A 23066-nucleotide genomic window follows, 5' to 3' on the forward strand; every position below is an offset into this window, starting at 1 on the left:
TTATAACCTCAGGTTTTTACTCGGTCCAGATCTTCAGTATAGCCCTGCCTCTGGAGTTGACCACGCCTGTCATTCTGATCTCAACCACCTCCTCCCTTCTAACCCTGTTCCTGAGTTGACTCAGTCGCTTGAGAATTGACTGCTACCTCCCGGCAAAGCTCCTTCTCCGGCCCGCCAGGCATTCTGATTAAGTCCATTTTCACGTATTCCTTAGTTGAGTACCTTCAAGGCCTCCAAGTTGGCTCCACCTCTTGGCATTTGGCCACGCCCCTACGGCCCCGCCTAACCTTTAAACCACGCCCTTTTCCACCAGGCAGTGCCCCCTGATTTTGATGTCAAGGCTTCCGGAATCTGGCATGCCTCCACCTGGTCTCAGCCTCTGTTACCCCGTACCCCAGGTTTTAATTTCGCCCAGGCGAACACTCTGGCCGCACCTTTAAATTCCTCAGACTCCCTCTTTCCTTGCAGAAACTCAGTGGCTGCTCCCTTGCTTCATCCCTGAAACTTCTCTCCTTTACTTTAATAACCACGTCCAGCCGCGCGCGGTGGCTCAAGCCTGTAATCCCAGCACTTTGGGAGGCCGAGACGGGCGGATCACAAGGTCAGGAGATCGAGACCATCCTGGCTAATACGGTGAAACACCGTCTCTACTAAAGAACACAAAAAACTAGCCGGGCGACAAGGCGGGCGCCTGTAGTCCCAGCTACTTGGGAGGCGGAGGCAGGAGAACGGCGTGAACCTGGGAGGCGGAGCTTGCAGTGAGCTGAGATCCGGCCACGGCACGCCAGCCTGGGCGACAGAGCCAGACCCCGTCTCAAAAAAAAAAAAAAAAAAACCACGTCCATAAGCCAAGCTCCTCCCTGACTTCCTCGCCCTGTAGACCTGACTGCCCAGCTCCTAAAAACTCTGGCCACGCCCCTCAAATATTGACTCCGCCCTCCCAGACCTTCCTCTGTTACCGTGCCACCTCAAGATTGGTCCTTCCGAGGCTCTGGCACTGTCCCCGCATTTGAACCAGCTGGCCCCACTCTAGGTTACGACCTCGTGGCCTGGGGCATGACTACATTTCTCGACCACTTCCTCCCTATCTCGCCGCCCCAGTCCTTACCCTTCCTTTTTGGCGCTACAGTTGCTGCTGGAGGATGTGGTCCGGCTGCGGGGGTCTTCGCGGCGCACCGAGGCCAGGCGCTCTGGTGACAAGTAGCGGCGGACACTGCTAAAAGAGAGCACACAGTTGTGGGCAGAGCCTTCGAGGCCAGCAGGCAAGTGCCGTGAGCAGGCGAGATCCTCCCTGCACCTTCTGCTGCTGGAGCTCAGGCAAACAAACCACCTCTGTCTCCCACGAGGTCTTGGAAGAGGCTGGGGGTCCCGGCCTTGTGCCTTACCTGCGCCCGGAGGTCGCCTCCTTCTTGGGAGAGGATGGGGACGTGGCATAGCCACCCACGCGCCGCGGGGGTCCCGAGCCATTAAGGGGCGTCCTGGTGGGAAGGCCTTTCAAGAGCTGACACACTGGAGGGATAGGGACAGAAGAGGGTGAGTATGAGGACCAGGCCCCGTCCTCCCCATCCCACCCCTCCAGTCTAACCGGGATACCCGAGGCAGTGGTGCCTAAGCGCGGAGGCGCCCGGCCCTTGGGGGTGCCCCGCGCGCGGAGCGCAGCTCCCTGTTCTTCGCACGCCCGCAGGCGACGCAGAGCATCCGCCAGCGCCGCCTTTAGGACCGCCAGCTCGTCTTCCTGTAACTGCAGCCGCTGCTCCAGCGCCGACACGCGGTCGTCCACTTCCATACCGCTCGTGCCCGACAAATTGTCATCTGGAAGACGGGGGAGTGTCGGCTGCAGGGCCACCCAGGAGCTCCAGTACCCAACGGGTCCCTCCCGCCTTCCTGGGTCTAAGCGAGGGGGCCAGCCACGCCCCTTTCCTGTCCCGCTACCTGGGGCTGGGACACTTGGAGATGGGCCAAGGAAGAGGACTCTGAAGGGGGAAGGAAATCCCCACCGCTCTCCAAACCATCCCCACACTCCTCTCTGCTGCAGCGCGCTGGCCCTGTGACCTTGGGGAAGTCCCTTCCCTCTTATTTTTCTAAGATTCTGTGAACCCAGGAACCTCTCGCTCTGGCTTTAAGATTCTATGACTAAGATGTGGCCAGGCGCGGTGGCTCACGCATGTAACCCTAGCACTTTGGGAGGCCGAGGCGGGCGGATCACGAGGTCAGGAGATCGAGACCATCCTGGCCAACACGGTGAAACCCCATCTCTACTAAAATACAAAAAGAAAAACAAAAACAAAAAAATTTAGCCGGGCGTGGTGGCGTGTGCCTGTAGGCCCAGCTACTCTGGAGGCTGAGACAGGGAAATCACTTGAACCCGGAGGGTCAGAGGTTGCCGTGAATCAAGATCACGCCACTGCACTCGTACTCCAGCTTGGCGACAGAGCGAGACTCCGTCTCAAAAAAAAAAAAAAAAAAAGATTCTATGACTAAGACTTTTAAGTATCTATGAGTGATAAGAGCATTTGCAAAATGACACACTAACCTACTCCTAATGACACTAAAGTTCTAGAATTGATCCCCAACATCCTCCGACGAAGATGCTGTTATGAATACCAACGTCTCTTCACTGTCTCTAAGACTTTCCCAGTCAAAAGGTCATGCCTAGCCTTCCCATGTCCCCTCCTCTCCTCACCCTGGGGTTCGACCCTAGAGCCAGCTGCAAGGACAGAGCTTCGGCGGCCCCTGGCGGCGGACTTGGGGGTTGCAGGCAGCGCATCGCAGACCCAGAAGACCCAGGGGAGAATGCGGACGGGGATGACACCTAAACTCTTCCCCAGCAGGCATTCCTCTTTTCTGTTCTCCTTCTTTATTTCGCCTCTACCCCGCGCCCCAGAGTTGGCTCTCCAGCCTATGGATGCAACCAAAATGACTCCCCGAGTGGCCCCCCCAACCCCGCTCATTTTCCCAAAGTGGGAGGGGCGGAGACCCAAGGGGTCCCTCTCCCCGTTTTCCCCCAGAATACTCATACCCAGACTCATTGCTGACCACAACCAAGGAAGCCCTGGTTCCCAGCCTGGTGGAAGTAAAGGTGGTAGCTTAGACAGGGACAGGGCGTGGAGCTCGCACCTGCCATCCCGCGTCCATAGGCCGCCCAACTGGCCCTCTGGGCTCCGCAGTGCAGCCGCCGCTCCTCCCTCCTTCCCCCCGTAGCCCAATCGCCTGCCGAGGCTTGTCCGCCCTGCCCCCAACTCAGCGCCTCCCAGGTCCGGTGCCTGGACCTGCAGAGGGAGGTAGGAGCCTCCTGAGGTCAGAAGGAGTGAGCCGTCAGCACTTAGAACTCATAACAGTGGGAAACCTCTAGGGGTCTTGTTGGCATCAAGTTTTGCAAACGGGAAACTAAGGAAGGAGGCTAGCAGGTGTGTGCAGAGACACGCCAAAGATCACCCAGCCAGTAAGTGGGGGCGGGGGACCCAATCACCTCCTTTGCTCAGCCTGGTCCTACCTACCATTAATAATACGACCAGAAAAAAATGGCATCTGATACCGTGAGCTTACATGTGCCAGGCGCTGCTCACACAAAACACTTAGCACGTTCCTGGCTCATGTTGATGCTCGATAAATCCAGAATAGGATTAACTATTTTTATGATACCTAATGCTTTTGGCAACTCTAGTAGTCGTAGTGGCATAATCCATTTTAGGAGGAGAGGAGGAGGAAGGGTACTGAAGCCCAGAAAGGTGACGTTACTTGTTACATGCACACACAGCCGATCAATGGAAGAACCCATACTTAACCCAGGAATGGCCACCCTGTCATTCTGGCTCTTAGAGGGACAGAGGAGGACAAAATAAGAATCCTGGGTCCCCTGCTAATTCCAGTGGTCCCTGGCACTAGGGTGTGTGCCCAGAGGACTGAACCTCCAAACTGAGTTAAATAGAGGTGCTTTCATCTTGACACTTGTGCCCCACCCAGAGCGGCCAGTTGCACTGTCAGGCCTTGGCCAGCCCATCCTGCCAACCCTCACACCTCCACCATCCCCACCCCTGTGACTCAAGCCCTCTGCTCCCTCCTGACCATCCCCCCATCCTCAGCCCTTTTTTCTCAGAGACCAGGCCTCACTTCCCACTTTTCCCTCCCAACTCCCCTCTTCTCCTATCTCCCTTAACCTGAGCCTGACACCCACAGTGGTCCTTCTGGTATCACACGCATTTGTCTAGGGAGAAGGGATGGTCCTAATGCACGGGAGGGCCAGGGCCAGAGGATTTGGGACATATCCTAAAGGCAAAGTCCTCTGACTGTCCCTTTCCAGTCCCACACTCTGCCCTCAACTCCACACCAAATCCATCCCCACCCCCTCTGTCTGTCCCCCTGCTACGGAGATAGGGGAGCGTTCCAGAAGCTTGAAGGGAGAAAGGGCAGAGTTCCAGGCCCAATCGACTCCGAGGTCCTTCCCCCTTCCAATCCCTGGTTCCTTCGTGTTCTGCCCTTCTCTCCTCTCCGTCTAGCCACCTCTGGAGTAGCGGAGGATCCAAGTGGATGGGGGGCTGGGATCTGGGTTTTGGGGACCAGGGACCTTCTCTTGGGTCAGGGTCCTGCTGAGGGAGAGGAAAGGGGGATCTTCAGCAAGGGAGGGGGATGGGGACTTGGAAGGAGGAGGTTGGGGCAAGAAGAGATGGGTCCAGCCTTGGGCGGGGCCAAGGTCGGAACTGAGGAGGGGTCTCACCGTTGCAGTATTGCAGCAGCGAGGACGTGTCGTACAGGCCGCAGAAGGCCGGGCCGCGCTCCGCCATCGTCCCACCACAGCCACCGCCGGCCCCCCCGGTCCCAGCTCGGGCCCGGTCCCCCCCACCAGGCCCTGCCTCCCGTTGCCATAGCAACGCCCTTCGTTCCAGCATCCCCAGCTCAGCTTGCCTGGCATCAGGCGGCCGGCGCCGGGCCTGGCGCTGGGGTCATCCCCCAGGATGCCCAGAAAGGGGGGTAGGACACCCCCTGCCAAGCCCCCCAACACAATCCTCGGGCCAGGATTGGCTGCGCCCAGATCCCCCTAGGTACCGTCTGGTCCCGCCCACAACCAGAGTGTTTTCTCTCTAGACCCCCCTCCTCGCCCTTTCAGAACCAATGAGAGACTGTCGCGCAGGGCCCTCCACCAATAGGGATGCAGAGGGATTGGAAGGGGCAGGGCCTCTCCTGCTTTCAGCCTGAAGCGCAGCCCAGAGCTCCGGGAGGAGGATGGGGTGGAGGTAGTCACTCCCCTATCCCCAAAACCTTCTCTTCAGATTTTCATTGGATTTGCCAAAAGCTCCCTCCTTAAGACCAGGGCCCGACCTTACAGCCCCAGACCCGCTCAGGGAGCTCTTGTTTATTACATCTAGGCCCACCCCCAAGCTCTTAGCCCCACCCCCGGAATCTTGCGGGTGCTAAAGTTTTATTCCTGCCCACAGAATCATTAGCACCGCCCCCTGAACCTCCAAGGGTTTATAGTATAGTACTTCTCCAGAGCTCTGGACAGGACCTTCTTATAGGATTAGTTCCGCCCTCGGAATTTAAACCCCTCCCCCCGCAGTCTGTCAGTCCCTCCCCAACCTTCCCCACCACTCTGTCTGCGGCCCCAGGCCCTTAACTCCGCCCTTAGAGCCCTAGCCTCCCACAACCGTATTATCCACTCCGGGCTTTGGCACAGGCCCAGTTGTGAGGCTTGGACTAGCCCGCGTGTCAGGCAGAGATGGCTCGAAAGTTGTGGGGGAAAAGGGGAGGGTAGAAAACCCGACAATGGATTTCAAGAATATTGGACCGCCTTCCACAAGTCTCCAACGAGGGTAAACACCTAGAGTATAGGCAGGAGAAGTGAAGTCTAGAGTCGAAAAAGAATTCCCTCTGGATACAGAGACGAACAGTAGAAGCTTTGGAACCAGATTGACCTGGGTTTGAATCCTGACTCCTCCACTGTCTGGTTTCATGACCCAAAAGCTCCACCTCCGCATCTGGAAAGTGGGGCCTCATAATCGTGCCTGCCTCATTCATTCATTCAAAAATGTTTACTAAGTGCCTAACGGGCCAGGCTCTGTTCTAGGTGCTGAAGTTTCAGGAGTGACTAAGTGAACCTGTTTCCTCTCATGAATCGTTCATTCAATAGAAGAGGTAAACAATCATACATAAAATAAATAACAATACCTAACGTTTAATCAGCAGTCACTATGGGCAAAACACTCAGTTATCCTCACCAAAAGCCCTATTTTGTTGTTGTTTGTTTGTTTTTGAGACGGATTCTCGCTCTGTCACCCAGGCAGGAGTGCAGTGGTACAATCTCAGCCCACTGCAAACTCCACCTCCCGGGTTCAAGCAATTCTCCTGCCTCAGCCTTCGAAGTAGCTGGGACTACAGGCGCGCGCCACCAGGCTCAGCTAATTTTTGTATTTTTAGTAGAGACGGGGTTTCACCTTGTTGGCCAGGATGGTCTCGATCTCTTGACTTCGTGATCTGCCCACCTCATCATCCCAAAGTGCTGGGATTACACCGCACCGGCCTGTTTTTTTATATTTTAAAAATATTTTGGCCGGGCGCGGTGGCTCAAGCCTGTAATCCCAGCACTTTGGGAGGCCGAGACGGGCGGATCACGAGGTCAGGAGATCGAGACCATCCTGGCTAACACGGTGAAACCCCGTCTCTACTAAAAAAATACAACAAATTAGCCGGGCGAGATGGCGGGCGCCTGTAGTCCCAGCTACTCGGGAGGCTGAGGCGAGAGAATGGCGTAAACTCGGGAGGCGGAGCTTGCAGTGAGCTGAGATCCGGCCACTGCACTCCAGCCTGGGCGACAGAGCGAGACTCCGTCTCAACAAAAAAAAAAAAAAAAAAAAAAATATTTTGTAGAGAGGAGCTCTTGCTATATTGCCAAAGCTGGTCTCGTACTCCTGGCCTCAAGTGATCCTTCAGCCTGGGCCTGCCAAAGTGTGGAATAATAGATGTGTCTCACTCACTCTTGCCCTGCCTGTAATGCAGTGGCATGATCTTGGCTCACTGCAACCTTCACCTCCCAGATTCAAGCGATTTTCGTGCCTCAGCCTCCCCAGCAGCTGGGATTACAAGTGTGCACCACCATGCCTGGCTAATTTTTGTAGTTTTAGTAGACACAGGGTTTCACCATATTGGCCAAGCTGGTCTCTAACTCCTGACCTCAAGTGATCCTCCCGCCTCAGCCTCCCAAAGTGTTGAGATTATAGTCGTGAGCCACCGCGCCCAGCAAAATCCCTATTTTAATCACTATTTTAGAGATGATTATACAGAAACAGTGTGGCAGTGGCTTACAACCTGTTAATTCCCAGCATTTTCGAAGGCCAAAGAAGGGGGATTATAAGGGTGCGAGATCAGTCTAGGCAACAAAGCAAGACCATGCCACTACAAAACAAAATTTCTTCCTTTTTTTTTTTTTTCTTTTGAGATAGAGTCTTGCTCTTGTGGCCCAGGCTGGAGTGCAATGGCACGATCTTGGCTCACTGCAACCTCTGTTTCCCGGGTTCAAGCAATTCTCCAGACTTAGCCTCCCGAGTAGCTGCGATTACAGGCACCCACCACCACGCCCGGCTAATTTTTTTGTATTTTTATTTGTTTGTATTTATTTACTTATTTATTTTGAGATGAAGTCTCGCTCTGTTGCCCAGGCTGGAGTGCAGTGGTGCGATCTCGACTCACCACAACCTGCGCCTCCCTGGTTCAAGCGATTCTCCTGCCTCAGCCTTCCAAGTAGCTGGGACTACAGGCTGGGGCCACGATGCCTCGCTAATTTTTGTATTTTTAGTAGAGACAAAGTTTCACTATGCTGGCCAGGCTCGTCTGGAACTCCTGACCTCATGATCTGCCCACCCTAGCTTCCCAAAGTTCTGGGATTATAGGTGTGAGCCATTGCACCCGGCCAAAACAAAATTTTTTGTCAGCCTGGCATGGTGGTGCATGCCTGTAATTCCAGCTACTTGGAAGGCTGAGATGGATCACTGGAGCCCAGGAGGTCAAGACTGCAGCAAGCTATGATCATGCCACTGCACTCCAGCTTGGGCAACAGAGCAAGAAGGTTTACAGACAGGATAATATAATCAAAAAGGGAGCAGGAGGCTCATTTAGAGACCATAGAGCCAGGCAGTTACCTCTGAGGAAGTGACATTTGAGCTGACATGTATAAAACAAGAAGGGTTGGGCGCGGTGGCTTACACCTGTAATCCCAGCACTTTGGGAGGCCGAGGCAGGCAGATCACCTGAGGTCAGGAGTTCAAGACCAGCCTGGCCAACACGGTGAAACCTTGTCTCTACTAAAAATGCAAAACTTAGCTAGGCATGGTGGTGCACACCTGTAATCCCAGCTACTCGGGAGGCTGAGGCAGAATTGCTTGAAACAGGGAGGTGAAGTTTGCAGTGAGCAGAGACTAAGCCATTGCACTCCAGCCTGGGTGATAGAGTGAAACTCCAGCTCAAAAGAAAAGAAAAGAAAAGAAAAAGGAAGAAAAGAAGAAGGAAAGAGAAAAACAAGAAGGAAGCAGTTATGCCTGGAGTTGGGAGGCAGGAGATTTCTAGGCAGAGGAAAGAGGAAGTGCAAAGGTCCTGAGGTTGGTTTGAGTTTAGCATATTCCTGGGGACCCAGAAGGTTGATGAGGATGAAGCTGTGGAGATAGACGAGAAGGCGAGGATGCGAGGTCAGGGAGGCTATGGGCCTTCCATATCTTACAGGGCCTCAAAGGCTGGGGGAACACTTTGGCAGTTTGTCACTGTATCCTCCACAAGCCACAGTGAGTCACAGATATAAATTATATATGAGTGGCCAGGCCATGCATGTAATCCCAGCATTTTGGGAGGCCGAGGTGGGTGGATCACTTGAGGTCAGGAGTTCGAGACCAGCCTGGCCAACATGGCGAAACCCCGTCTCTACTAACAATACAAAAATTAGCCAGGCGTGGTGGTGCATTGCCTGTGATCCCAGGTACTCAGGAGGCTGAGAGAGAATGGCTTGAACCTTGGAGGCAGAGGTTGCAATGAGCCAAGATGGTGCCACTGGACTCCAGCCTGGGCAACAGAGCAAGACTTTGTCTCAAAAAAGAAAAAAAAAGTTATACATTGAGTACAGTGCCTAGCACACAATGAGGCATCAATGATGGGCTGGGCGTGGTGGCACATGTTTGTAGTCCCAGCTACTCCAGAGGCTGAGGTGGGAGGATCCGTTGAGCTCACGAGTTCTGGATTGTAGTCCACTATGGCAATTGGGTGTCTGCACTCAGTTCAGCATCAGTTCAGCTACCTCCTTGGAGTAGGGGACCACCCGGTTGCTTAAGAAGGGGTGAACTGGCCCAGGTCAGAAAGGGAATAGGGTAAAACTCCCATGCTGGGCAGTAGTGGTATCGCGCCTGTGAATAGCCACTGCACTCCAGTCCGGGCAACACGGCGAGAACCTATCTCTTAAAAAGTGAAAAACAGGCCGGGCGCGGTGGCTCAAGCCTGTAATCCCAGCACTTTGGGAGGCCAAGGCGGGTGGATCACAAGGTCAGGAGATCGAGACCATCCTGGCTAACACGGTGAAACCCCGTCTCTACTAAAAAATACAAAAAAAAAAAAACTAGCCGGGCGAGGTGGCGGGCGCCTGTAGTCCCAGCTACTCGGGAGGCTGAGGCAGGAGAATGGCAGTGAACCCAGGAGGCGGAGCTTGCAATGAGCTGAGATCTGGCCCCTGCATTCCAGCTTAGGCGACAGAGCGAGACTCCGTCTCAAAAAAAATAGTTAGCTGGGCTTACTTTTTTTTTTTTTTTTGAGACAGAGTCTCGCTCTGCCCCCAGGCTGGAGTGCAGTGGCCGGATCTCAGCTCACTGCAAGCTCCGCCTCCCGGGTTCCCGCCATTCTCCTGCCTCAGCCTCCCGAGTAGCTGGGACTATAGGCGCCCGCCACCTCGCCCGGCTAATTTTTTTGTATTTTTAGTAGAGACGGGGTTTCACCGTGTTAACCAGGATGGTTTCGATCTCCTGACCTCGTGATTCACCCGTCTCGGCCTCCCACAGTGCTGGGATTACAGGCTTGAGCCACCGCGCCCGGCCCTTTTTTTTTTTTTTTTTTTCAAATGGAGTTTCACTCTTGTTGCCCAGGCTGGAGTGCAATGGTGTGATCTCTGCTCACTGCAACCTCCACCTCCTGGGTTCAAGCGATTCACCTGCCTCAGCCTCCCGTGTAGCTGGGATTACAGGCATGTGCCACCATGCCTGGCTAATTTTTGTATTTTTAGTAGAGCCAGGGTTTTACCGTGTTGGCCAGGCTGGTCTCGATCTGCTGACCTCAGGTGATCCACCCGCCTTGGCCTCCCAAAGTGCTGGGATTATAAGCGTGAGCCACCGTGCCTGGCCAGTTGGGCTTACTTCTTGTTGAACAGGTCTAAAAAAAGAAAAATAGGCAGGCCTGGTAGCTCATGCATGTAGCTCCAGCTACTTGGGAGCCTGAGGCCGGAGGCTCACTTAAGCCCAGAAAGGAGTTCGAGGCTGTCGTGAGCTAGGATGGCACCACTGCACTCCAGTCTGGGTGGCATAGTGAGACCCCATCTCTTAAACACACACACACACACACACACACAAAACAAATAAATAAAATAAATAAACAAATAAAAAAATCAATGATGGATTCAAAGTGATGACCAAAATAGCCATGGGTCCTTATCCTCTCACGATCATCACTAATTGTGTTACTGATAGAAACAATGCAGGAGGTTTTCTGCCTCCCAAATCCCGCTTCTCCCACTCCCCCAATCCTCTTGAGCTCAGATTCTAGGAGAGGGGAAGTCAGACACCCAGATACAGAACTCTGAAGCAGGCTGCAAAGTGTTAAGGGCTGTTACCGGGGTGTCCCGAGAGGACCGCGGAGTCCCAGGGAAGATCAGATCCAGGGGCTCCATATGGTGCAGGAGGAGGAGGCAGGAGAGCCAGGCACAGGGATTTAGCTTGATGAGTTATGGGAGGTGGGAGATGGCACACAAAGATGAGTCAGACCCAGTCCTTGCCCTTGAGGCGCCCCCAGCCTCCGTGCGGGGACCGACACTGTCGGGGTCCATGCTAGCTAAGTGATCTTGGCTCAGTGGCTTGGTTTTTCCTCCTCTGCAAAACAGGAGTCAACCCAGCCCCCACTTCCCAGGGGAGCAGAGCAGGTTGAATGGGCTCATGCTCATAAAGTGCCCAGCACAGTGGTTTGGGGGTACAGGTAATGGAAGTGGTTTGATTACAACTGCTTTCGCAGGGAGATGTCAAGGATGTGGGAGGCAGGCATGGGGAGAGAACGGCTCTGTGTGAGGAGGGGGTGGGGGCAGGCAGGGCTCACGGTCTCTTTGTCTTTCTGCCTCCAGGTTTCCTTCTCCCTGAGGCTTGTGGCTCTCATCTCTATCTCTGTTTTTCTTCATATCTCTGTCTAGAAATTGGATTTCATCCCAGCATTTTGGGAGGCCGAGGTGGGTGGATCACCTGAGGTCGGGGGTTCGAGACCAGCCTGATCAACATGGAGAAACCCTGTCTCGCCGGGCGCGGTGGCTCAAGCCTGTAATCCCAGCACTTTGGGAGGCCGAGACGGGCGGATCACAAGGTCAGGAGATCGAGACCATCCTGGCTAACACGGTGAAACCCCGTCTCTACTAAAAAATACAAAAACTAGCCGGGCGAGGTGGCGGGCACCTGTAGTCCCAGCTACTCCGGAGGCTGAGGCAGGAGAATGGCGTAAACCTGGGAGGCGGAGCTTGCAGTGAGCTGAGATCTGGACACTGCACTACAGCCTGGGCGACAGAGCAAGACTCCGTCTCAAAAAAAAAAAAAAAAAAAAAGAAACCCTGTCTCTACTAAAAATACAAAATTTCTGGGTGTGGTGGCTCACATCTGTAATCTCAGCACTTTGGGAGGCCGAGGCGGGCAGATCACGAGGTCAGGAGATCAAGACCATCCTGGCTAACATGGAGAAACACTGTCTCTACTAAAAATACAAAAATTAGCCGGGTGTGGTGGCGGGCGCCTGTAATCCCAGCTACTTGGGAGGCTGAGGCAGAAGAATTGCTTGAACCCAGGAGGTGGAGGTTGTGGTGAGCCGAGATCGCACCATTGCACTCAGTGAGCTGAGATTGTGCCACCGCACTCCAGCCTGGGCAATAGAATGAGACTTCTTCTCCAAAAAAAAAAGTTGGACAAACTGGGTCTTCCTTTCATCACCTATGAGACATGTCACCCTGAGCAAGTTACTTCCCTTCTCTGGGCCTCAGTTTCCCTATCCAGAAAATAGGGATAATATAACACCTCTGCTACAGGTCTGTTATGAGAAGGGAGATATAGATGTGTAAAATATCCAATATGGTGGCCATTATTATTATTATTATTATTATTACTGATACTAATCTCTGACTCTGTTTTTCTCTTAGCATCTCTTTTATTTATTTATTTTGAGATGGAGTCTCGCTCTGTCATCCAGGCTGGAGTGCAGTGGCGAGATCTCGGCTCACTACAAACTCTGCCTCCCAGGTTCAAGCAATTCTCCGGCCTCAGCCTTCCTAGTACCTGGGATTACAGGTGCCTGCCACCACACCTGGCTAATTTTTTGTATTTTTAGTAGAGATGGGGTTTTACCATCTTGGCCAGGCTGGTCTTAAACTCCTGACCTCATGATCCGCCCGCCTCAGCCTCCCAAAGTGCTGGGATTACAGGCGTGAGCCACCACGCCCGGCCGCTTTCTTTTGTTCTTTCATTTTTTGTTTGTTTGTTTTTTGAGACAGAATCTCACTCTATTGCCCAGGTTGGAGTGCAGTGGTGCGATCATGGCCCACAGCAGCCTCAACCTCTTAGGCTCAAGTGATCCTCCTGCCTCACCCTTCTGAGTAGCTGGGACTACATGCACCAGCAGCCGTGCCTTGCTAATTTTTAAAAATTTTTTTGTAGAGACAGGGTCTCACTATGTTGCCCAGGCTGGTCTCGAACTCCAGGACTCAAGCGATCCTCCCATCCCAGCCTCCCCAAATGCTGGGATTACAGGTGTTAGCCACCATGTCTGGCCTCTTTCTTTCTTTGTATTTCTCTCCCTATGTCTCATTCTGTCAGTCTATCTCCCTATTTGGGTTTATGTTTGGGCTTGGAGCTTCATGAAGCCAGAGTAAGAGCTGTCCCAGTCACCAGGGTCCCCAACATTGCCAAGCTCATAGCCTGGCATGTAACAAATGTCCAGTAAAATGCATTGAACTCTGACCTCTGCTGAACCAATGTTGGGCAGTGCTGGCGACACAGCAGTGACTGAGACAGCCCCAGTCTTGCCCACGTAGGGCCCATAGTGCTGGGCATGGTGGCTCACACCTATAATCCCAGCACTTTACGAAACTGAGGTGGTGGATCTCTTTTTTCTTTTTTTTTGAGACGGAGTTTTGCTCTTGTTGCCCAGGCTGCAGTACAGTGGTGCGATCTTGGCTCACTGCAACCTCCACCTCCTGGGTTCAAGCGATTCTCCTGTCTCAGCCTCCTGAGTAGCTGGGATTATAGGTGCACGCCACCACACCCAGCTAATTTTTTGTATTTGTAGTAGAGACTGAGTTTCATCATCTTGGCCAGGCTGGTCTCGAACTCCCGACCTCAGGTGATCCACCCAACTCAGCCTCCCAAAGCACTAGGATTACAGGCATGAGCCACTGCACCCGGACTGGATCTCTCTTTTTTTTTTTTTTTTTTTTTTTGTGATGGAGCCTTGCACTGTCGCCCAGGCTGGAGTGCAGTGGTGAGATCTCTGCTCACTGCAAGCTCCGCCTCCCGGGTTCACACCATTCTCCTGCCTCAGCCTTCCCAGCAGCTGGGACTACAGGCGCCCGCCACCATGCCTGGCTAATTTTTTTTGTATTTTTAATAGAGACGGGGTTTCACCGTGTTAGCCAGGATGGTCTCGATCTCCTGACCTCGTGATCCGTCCTCCTCAGCCTCCCAAAGTGCTGGGATTACAGGTGTGAGCCACTGCGCCCGGCCAATGGGATCTCTTCTTTATGTTTTGTTTTGTTTTGTTTTGAGACAAGGTCTCACTGTCACCCAGGCTGGAGTGCAGTGGCATCATCTTGGCTCACTGCAGCCTGGACCTCCCGGGCTCAAGCAATCCTCCCACTTCAGCCTCCCAACTAGCTGGAACTACAGGCGTGCACCACCATGCCATTAATTTTTTGTATTTTTTGTAGAGATAGGGTTTCACCACGTTGCCCAGGTTGGTCTCAAACTCCTGGGCTCAAGCAATCCACCCACCTTGGCCTCCCAAAATGCTGGAATTACAACTGTGAGCTACGACTCCTAGCCAGGAGGCTCTCTTTAGGACAGGCATTCAAGACCAGCCTGGGCAACACAGTGAGACCCCGTTTCTAAAAAAAATAAAAATATAGTCAAGCATTGTGAAGGGCATCTGTAAACCCAGCCACTCAGGAGGCTGAGGCATGAGAATCGCGTGAACCTGGGAAGCAGAGGTTGCAGTGAGCCGAGATCGTGCCACTACACTCTAGCCTGGGTAACAGATCAAAACCCCATCTCAAAAACTCATAATAATTAAAAAAATAAATAAATTAGCTGTACTTGGTGGCCTGTGCCTGTAGTCCTAGCTACTGGGGAGGCTGAGGTGAGAGGATCACCTGAGCCCAGGAGGTCAAAGCTACAGTGAGCCGTGATTGTATCACTCCACTCCAGTCTGGACGAAAGAGCGAGACGCTGCTCTAAAAAAAAAAAAAAGCCTGGAGGAAAAGGCCCAGGTTTGCCCGCTTTCCTTGAGTCTTGAAAAGGGGCTTAGGGGCTTGCTGAGCACTACCAGGGAGCAATCAGGGACCCCTACAGGTTTGAATCTTTCAACTGATCCTGCACATTGCTGGCTGTTTGCACTGGGTTTTGGAGGCAGGGAAAGCTGGAGCTGTCTCTAGGGCCCCAGCTGAGAGCCCCTCTGCTGGCCTCTGAGCCCCTGGAGCCCCCACCCCACCCTGCATGAGATTATGTCAACATAGCCCAGACGATTCTGGCCAGGACAATATTTGCCCTCAGGATCTGGGGAGGTCGCTATGGAGATGTGCCCTCCCCCACTAGGCCGGAAGAGGCCGAGGGGAGCCATGTGTCTCTGTCTCATGGAGTCTGAGGTTAATCCCTGTTCTCTTCTGGGCTATAAGTCCCTCTCTCTGTTTTTGCCCCTCTCTGCTCCCCTCCTTTCCCTTTCCTCCCCTTCTCCTCCCCTTCCCTCTCCCTGTCTCTCTCTCCCTTTTTTTTTTTTTTGAAGACAGGGTCTCACTCTGTCACCCAGACTGGAGTGTAGTGGCATGATCTCCGCTCACTGCAACCTTCACCTCCCAGGCTCAAAAGATCCTCCCACCTCAGCCTCCCCAGCAGCTGGGAATACAGGTGTGTGCCACCACGCCCAGCTAATATTTTTTTGTAGAGATGAGGTTTTGCCATGTTGTTCAGGCTGGTCTCTAACTCCTGAGCTCAAGAGATCCATCTGCCTCATCCTGCGATCTCGGATCAGTGCAACCTCCGCCTCCCGGGTTCAAGCAATTCTCCTGTCTCAGCCTCCTGGGTAGCTGGGATTACAGGTGCCCGCCACCACACCCGGCTAATTTTTTTTATTTTTAGTAGAGACGGGGTTTCACCATGTTGGCCAGGCTGGTGTCGAACTCCTGACCTCAGGTGATCCACCTGCCTTGGCCTCCCAAAGCGCTGGTATTACAGGCATGAGCCACCGCACCTGGCCTTGTTTCTTAGGTCTTATCTCTCTGGTTCTCCTCTCTGTCCCTCTTTCTCTGGGTCCCCATCTCTGTGTTTCTGTCTTTGCATGTCTCTGTCTCTCCCTGGGTTTCACGTCTGTGTCTGTCTTTGGGTCTCTATATTTTTTGTTTGCCTCTCCAGGCCCCTGTCTCGGGATCTCTGTCTCTTCCCATCTCTGGGCTCCCCTCTCTCTGGTTCCTATCCATTTGTCTGTATGTGCCTGGACCCACATCTCTCACCAGGTCTCTGTCTCAGCTCTGCTGTCTCTCTCACTCTCTGTATCTCTTCTCATTCTGTGTCTTTGTGTGTCTCTGGGTCTCTAGCATTCAGGCCTCATCTCTCTGCAGTCCTGAATCTCGGGGACGGAGCGGGGGCTGTCACAGCTTCCCATTCCTGGTCTCTGTCCCCACAGGGCGCCCCCTCTCCCCATCTCTCTCTGCCTCATTTCTCCGACACCATCTGCCAGCACCCCAGGCCCCCGCCTGCTCCCCGCAGGCTCTGCTTAGCCAGGCAGCCCCATGGGGGGAGACACAGGCCTTCCAGCTTCCACCCCACCCTTGCATCCTGGGTAGGGGCACTGCCTGGTCATTGCCGGAGGGCGAAGGGAGGCAGGAGGGCAGGAGACCAGAGCCAGGAGATCAGGGACCAGGGGCAATGGATAGAGAGAAACAGACGCAATCCCAGAGAGGAGATAGAAAAAGGGGAAGAGAAAGGAGAAACTTTAAAGACTGGCAAAAAGAGGCTAATCCAGAGGGAGAGAGAGAGTGAAAGAACTCAGCAGAGAGGCAGAATGAAAAATGGAAAAAGAGAAGAGAAAAGCCTTCCCAACAGACAGGAGAGAAAGACAGAGGCAACCTGAGTGTGGGCTCAGAGAAAAGAAATAAGGATTTTAATCCCAGCACTTTGGGAGGCTGAGGCAGATGAATTCCTTGAGCCCAGAAGTTCAAGACCAGCCTGGGCAATGTAGCAAGACACTATCCCTACAAAAAGTAGAAAAATTGGCTGGGCACCATGGTTCACACTTGTAATCCCAGCACTTTGAGAGGCCAAGGCAGGTGGATCACCTGAGGTCAGGAGTTCGAGACCAGCCTGGCCAACATGGCAAATCCCCGTCTCTACTAAAAATACAAAATTAGTTGGGTGTGGTGGCGCATTCCGTAATCCCAGACACTTGGGAGGCTGAGGCATGAGAATCGCTTCAACCCGAGAAGTGAAGTTTGCAGTGAGCCGAGATGAGATGGCGCCACTACACTCCAGCCTGGGTGACAGAGACAGACTCTGTCTCAAAAAAAAAAAAAAAAAAAAAGGCTAGGCACGGTGGCTCACGCCTGTAATCCCAGCACTTTGGGAGGCCGAAGCGGGCTGATGATGAGGTCAGGAGTTCAAGACCAGCCTGGCCAACACAGTGAAACGCAGTCTCTGCTAAACAAAAATACAAAAAATTAGTTGGGCGTGGTGGCAGGCACCTGTAATCCCAGCTACTACAGAGGCTGAGGCAGGAGAATCGCTTGAAACCCGGAGGCGGAGGTTGCAGTGAGCCGAGATCGTGCCATTGCACTCCAGCCCAGGCGACAGTGTGAGACTCCATCTCAAACAACAACAACAACAACAAAAATTAGCCAGGCATGGTGGTATGTGTCTGTAGTCCCAACTACTCAGCAGGCTGAGGTGGGAGGATTGCTTGAGCCCAGGTAGGGGTTGAGGCTGCAGTAAGGTGTGATCGTGCCACTGTGCTCCAGCCTAGACAAGAGAGGGAGACCCTGTCTCAAAAGACAAGAAAATGAGTAAGGAGAGATTTGGCTGAAAGAGAGAAATAAGGTAGGATGGACAGAGAGAGAGAGAGAAACATTGGGTCGGGGGAGGTGGGAGAGAGATGGGAGAGGCAGAGGGGTTGGGGGAGAGGGCTTGCCAAACATAGACAGGACTAGACAAGGAAAATGGAGGAGGGAGAGGAGAGGCTGGGGCACGAGTCTTCTCTCGTTCTGAGTCCCTTGTTGCGGGAGTGGGGCGTGGGACTAAGCTGTCTGGGAGCAGCTGAGTTGGGATGGTGCGTGCTGTTTCTTGGCCTGAAGTTTTCAGAAGCCATGAGCAAGGCAGCTGGAGGGGGCCTGTGCAGCCAGCACCTTTGCAGACCCTGGGAGACAACAGAGGACCCCAGGAGGGCTGAGGTGGGCAGAAGACCAGGCATCTACCCAGCCCAGAATCTCTCCTTACTTCTCTTTTTTTTTTTTAGAGATGAAGTCTCACTCTGATGGCCAGGCTGGAGTGCTGTGGTGTAGTCTCAGCTCACTGCCATCTCCGCCTCCTGGATTCAAGCTATTCTCCTGCCTCAATCTCCCGAGCAGCTGGGATTACAGGCGCGCACCACTACACCCAGCTAACTTTTGTATTTTAGTAGAGACGGGGTTTCACCATGTTGTCCAGGCTGATCTCGAACTCCTGACTTCAGGTGATCTGCCCGCCTTGGCCTCCCAAAGTGTTGGGATTACACGCGTGAGCCACTGCGTCTGGCCTCTGTTCTTGTCTTATCTGTCTCCCACTCTAGATCTTTCTTGGTCCTTGGTTTCTTTTTTCTTTTGCTTTTCTTTCTTTTTTTTTTTTTTTTTTTTTGAGACAGGATCTCACTCTGTCACCCAGGCTGGAGCGCAGTGACACGATCATCACAGCTCACTGTAGCCTCAATTTTCTGAGCTCAAGCAATCCTCCTGCCTCAGTCATCCAAGTAGCTGGGACCACAGGTGCACCACCACCACACCTGGCTAATTAAAAAAAAAAAAATTTGAGAGGCCGGCGTGGTGGCTCACGCCTGTAATCCCAGCACTTTGGGAGGCAGAGGCGGGCAGATCACCTGAGGTCAAGAGTTTGAGACCAGCCGTGGCTAACATTGTGAAACCCCATTTCTACTAAGGATACAAAAATATTAGCTGGGCATGGTGGTGCATGCCTGCAGTCCCAGCTAGTCAGCAGGCTGAGGCAGGAGAATCACTTGAATCCAGGAGGCGGAGGTTGCAGTGAGCTGAAATTGTGCCATTGCACTCCAGCATGGGCAACAGGAGCAAAACTCCATCTCAAAATTAAAAAAAAAAAAATTGGCCAGGTGCGGTGGCTCATACCTATAATCCCAGCACTGTGGGAGGCCGAGGAGAGCAGATCACCTGAGGTCAGGAGTTCAAGACCAACCTGACCAACTTGGTGAAAACCTGACTGCTAAAAATACAAAAAAACTAGCCGGGCATGGTGGCAGGTGCCTGTAATCCCAGCTTCTCAGGAGGCTGAGGCAGGAGAATCGCTTGAACCTGGCTCACTGCAATCTCTGCCCCAGCCTGGGTGACAGAGTGAGACTCTGTCTCAAAAAAAAAAAAATTTTTTTTTCTTTAAACCTAGATGACGGGTTGATAGGTGCAGCAAACCACCATGGCATATGCATACCTATGTAGCAAACCTGTACGTTCAGCACATGTATCCCAGAACTTAAGGTAATTTTTTTTTTAATTGGAAAACCGAAAAAAGAATTTTTTTTTTTTTTAAGACAGAGTCTCACTCTGTCACCCAGGCTGGAGTGCGGTGGCGCAATCTCAGCTCACTGCAAGCTCCACCTCCTGGGTTCCTGCCATTCTCCTGCCTCAGCCTCCTGAGTAGCTGGGACTATAGGCGCCCGCCACCACACGCGGCTAATTTTTTGTATTTTTAGTAGAGACGGGGTTTCACCTTGTTAGCCAGGATGGTCTTGATCTCCTGACCTGGTATTCCACCCGCCTTGGCCTCCCAGAGTGCTCGGATTACAGGCGTGAGCCACCGTGCCCGGCCTTTTTTTTTTTTTTTTTTTTAGAGACAAGGTCTCACTATGTTGCCCAGGCTGGTCTCCAACTCCTGGGCTTAAGTGATCCTCCCATCTCGGCCTCTCAAAGTGCTGGTATCACAGGCTTGAGCTACCACACTAGGCTCTTGGCTCTTTTTCCTGTCTCACACCACCAGCTCATTTCCTCTCCACTGCTTCCCCCTCTCTGCCAGCCTCTCCCTTCCCCGTCTTCAGCCTCCCCACCCCTCACTGCCTTCCTCTGTGGAGTGACCCCAGGCCCTCAGTGGGGCCAAGGAGAGACTCCTTTCCAACCCCAACTTCTCCCAAGGTGCTGGGCAATCTCAGACCCCCTTCCCTCTCCACTCCAAGACTGGAGCCTTTCCCAGGACCCAGAGGGCGCCAGGAATGTGGGGCAGAGAGCGGGTTGGCAGCCTAAGGCCAGGAAACGAGGACCCTGGACCCTCGCCTCCCCCGAGACTTGTCTCCTTCCAGCCTCTGGTGCAGACCTCATGCCACCCCTTACTCCCTGTCCCTCCTGGGGCCTCAGTTTCTCCTCTACAAAATGGGCAGACTCCCCTCTGTCCCACTTAGAGTCCCAGGGGAGTGCACGCTCACAAATGTTCCTTGCATGATGAATGTGCAGGAATCAGTAGTTTGTATTAACAGGAGATGAGAGCTGGGAGCTGGGACTGGGCTCTGAGCCTGTCCCCCACCCCCAGTCACGTACAGATGTTCCCCATATTTAGGACAAAGGAACAGACTGGAAGTAGAGACAGCAGAGAATGTGTGTGATTCACTGGCGACTGTGGCGATGAGACCATGTGAGGCTATGGGTTAGTGTGCAATTGTGAGATGATGGTGTGTGTGACCCTGTGTGCACCTGCGTGACTGTGGGAGGTGGGATTGCAGGGTGTGACAAGTCACTGTGGCATGTGCATAGCTGTGGGCTAGTGAGGTTGTGTATGTGACACGTATGTATGTGACGTGTGAATGTGGGTGAAAATAAGGGAGAGTTGTGAGTCTGTATAACCATGTCACTCAGTGTGACTCTGGGGGTGAGGGTGACCATGTGAGGGTGTGTGCCTCATGACAGTTGGGGAATGTGTGTTGTTGGAATGTGACTTGAGGACTCTGTGGGTGACTGTGAAATGTGACAGTGTTAATGGGTATGGTTGCATGACATTGTGTGTGACTTTCAGCTTGTGTCATAAAAAGATTGTATGATATAGACATGAAGAAAAAGAAAAGGGTTGGGCATAGTGACTCATGCCTGTGATTCTAGCACTTTGGGAGGCCGAGGCAGGTAGATCACCTGAAGTCAGGAATTTGAGACCAGCCTGGCCAGCATGGTGAAATCCCATCTCTACTAAAAATACACACACACACATACACACACACACACACAAATAGCCAGATGTGGTGGCTCACGCCTGTAATCCCAGCACTTTGGGAGACCGAGGCGGGAGGTTCACCAGGTCAGGAGTTCAGACCAGCCTGGCCAACATGATGAAACCCTGTCTCTACTAAAAATACAAAAATTAGCTGGGCATGGTGGCTCATGCCTGTAATCCCAGCTACCTGGGAGGCTGAGGCAGGAGAATTGCTTGAACCGGGACCCAGAAGGTGGAGATTGCATTGAGCCAAGATCACAACACTGCACCCCAGCCTGGGCTACGGAGGGAGACTCAGAAAAAAAAAAAAAATTAGCTGGGCATGGTGGCAGGCACCTATAATCTCAGCTACTTGGGAGGCTGAGGCAGGAGAATTGCTTGAACCTGGGAGGCAGAGGTTGCAGTGAGCTGAGATTGTGCCACTGAACTCCAGCCTGGGTGACAGAGCGAGACTCCATCCAAAAAGAAAAGAAAAGAAAAGAAACAGAACGGAGAAGGAAGGAAGGAAGGAAGGAAGAAGGAAGGAAGGAAGGAGAAAGAGAGAGAGAGAGAAAGAAAGAAAGAGAAAGAAAGAAAGAAAGAAAGAAAAGAAAAAGAAAGAAAGAAAGAAAGAGGAAGGAAGGAAGGAAGGAAGGAAGGAAGGAAGAAGGAAGGAAGGAAGGAAGGAAGGAAATCATGTCCTTTGCAGCAACATAGATGCAGCTGGAGGCCATTATCCTAAGCGAGTTAACACAGGAACAGAAATCCAAACACCAGATGCTCTTACTTAGAAGTGGGAGCTAAGCATTGGGTGCACATGGACACAAACATGGGAACAACAGACACTGGGGACTCCTAGAGGGGGCAGGCAGGGAGACAAGGGCTGAAAAACTACCTGTTGGGTGACATGCTCACTACCTGAGTGATGGGATCATTTGTACCCCAAACCTCAGCATCATGCAATACACCCCTATAACAAACCTGCACATGTACCCCCTGAATCTAAAATAAAAGTTAAGGCCGGGTGCGGTGGCTCACACCTGTAATCCTAGCCCTTTGGGAGGCCGAGGCGGGAGGATCACTTGAGGCCAGGAGTTGAAGAACAGCATGGCCAACATGGTGAAACCTCATCTCTACTAAAAATACAAAAATTAGCCAGGCATGGTGGCGCACACCTGTAGTCCCAGCTACTCTGGAGGCTGAGGCACAAGAATTGCTTGAACCCAAGAGGCAGAGGTTGCAGTGAGCCAAGACAGCACCACTGCACTTCAGCCTGGGTGACAGAGTGAGACCCTGACTAAAAAAATAAATAAATAAAATGAATTAAAATAAATAAATTAATTAAATTAAATAAATGTTGAGGCTGGGTGTGGTGGCACATGCCTATAGTCCCAGCACTTTGGGAGGTCGAGGTGGGAGGATTGTTTGAGGCCAGGAGTTGGAGACCAGTATGGCCAACATGGCAAAACCCCATCTCTACTAAAAATACAAAAATTTTAGCTGGGTGTGGTGGCGCACACCTGTAGTCCCAGCTACCCGGGAGGCTGAGGCAGGAGAATCTCCTGAACCCTGGAGGCAGAGGTTGAAGTGAGCCGAGATGGCACCACTGCACTCCAGCCTGGGTGACAGAGTGAGACCCTGTCTCAAAAAAAAAAAAAAGTTGAAATTATTTTTTAATAAAATGGTAGGGCGTGGTGTCTCATGCCTGTCATCCCAGCTGAGGCTGAGGTGAGAGGATCCCTTGAGCCCAGGAAGTGGAGGCTGCAGTGAGCTATAATTGTGCCAGTGAACTGCACTCTCATAAATAAATAAATAAAATTTAAAAATGATTGTATGGGCCGGGTGTGGTGGCTGTCACCTGTAATCCCACCACTTTGGAAGGCCAAGACGTGGATCACCTGAGGTCAGGAGTTTGAGACCAGCCTGGGCAACATGGTGAAACCCCATCTCTACTAAAAATACAAAAATTAGTCGGGTGTGGTGGTGTGTGCCAGGAATCCCAGCTACTTGGGAGGCTGAGGTGGGAGAATTGCTTGAACCCAGGAGGCGGAGGTTGCAGTGAGCTGAGATCGTGCTACTGCATTCCAGCTTGGGCAACAGAGGGAGACTCTGTCTCAAAAAAAAAAACAAACAAAAAAAATGTATGTCTGCAAGTAACCA

The 23066-nt window shown here is 52.6% G+C and overlaps 1 protein-coding gene across 5 annotated transcripts in view; it reads right to left on the reverse strand.

The window, feature by feature from the left end:
• The window catches only part of EML2 (EMAP like 2), a 38661-nt gene extending 33597 nt beyond the window's left edge, over positions 1-5064 (reverse strand). For 2 of the 5 annotated variants that reach the window (XR_004440419.1, XM_033223703.1), the window contains exons 1-4: positions 4715-5064; positions 1594-1812; positions 1386-1509; positions 1109-1213 (exon numbers count right to left, since the gene is read on the reverse strand). Coding sequence is in view for 4 of the 5 variants with exons in the window: in XM_033223703.1 (XP_033079594.1) it covers positions 1109-1213; positions 1386-1509; positions 1594-1812; positions 4715-4886 (620 nt within the window). In the remaining variant the exon portion in view is untranslated. Of the gene's footprint in view, positions 1-1108; positions 1217-1385; positions 1813-4714 lie in introns of all 5 variants that reach the window. The other 3 variants (XM_033223702.1, XM_033223701.1, XM_033223700.1) reach the window with 3 other exon arrangements.
• Between the last annotated feature and the right edge of the window lie 18002 nt (positions 5065-23066).

The sequence above is a fragment of the Trachypithecus francoisi genome, unplaced genomic scaffold, assembly GCF_009764315.1.
Source record: "Trachypithecus francoisi isolate TF-2019V2 unplaced genomic scaffold, Tfra_2.0 Lachesis_group12, whole genome shotgun sequence".
NCBI classification, from domain to species: Eukaryota; Metazoa; Chordata; class Mammalia; order Primates; family Cercopithecidae; genus Trachypithecus; species Trachypithecus francoisi.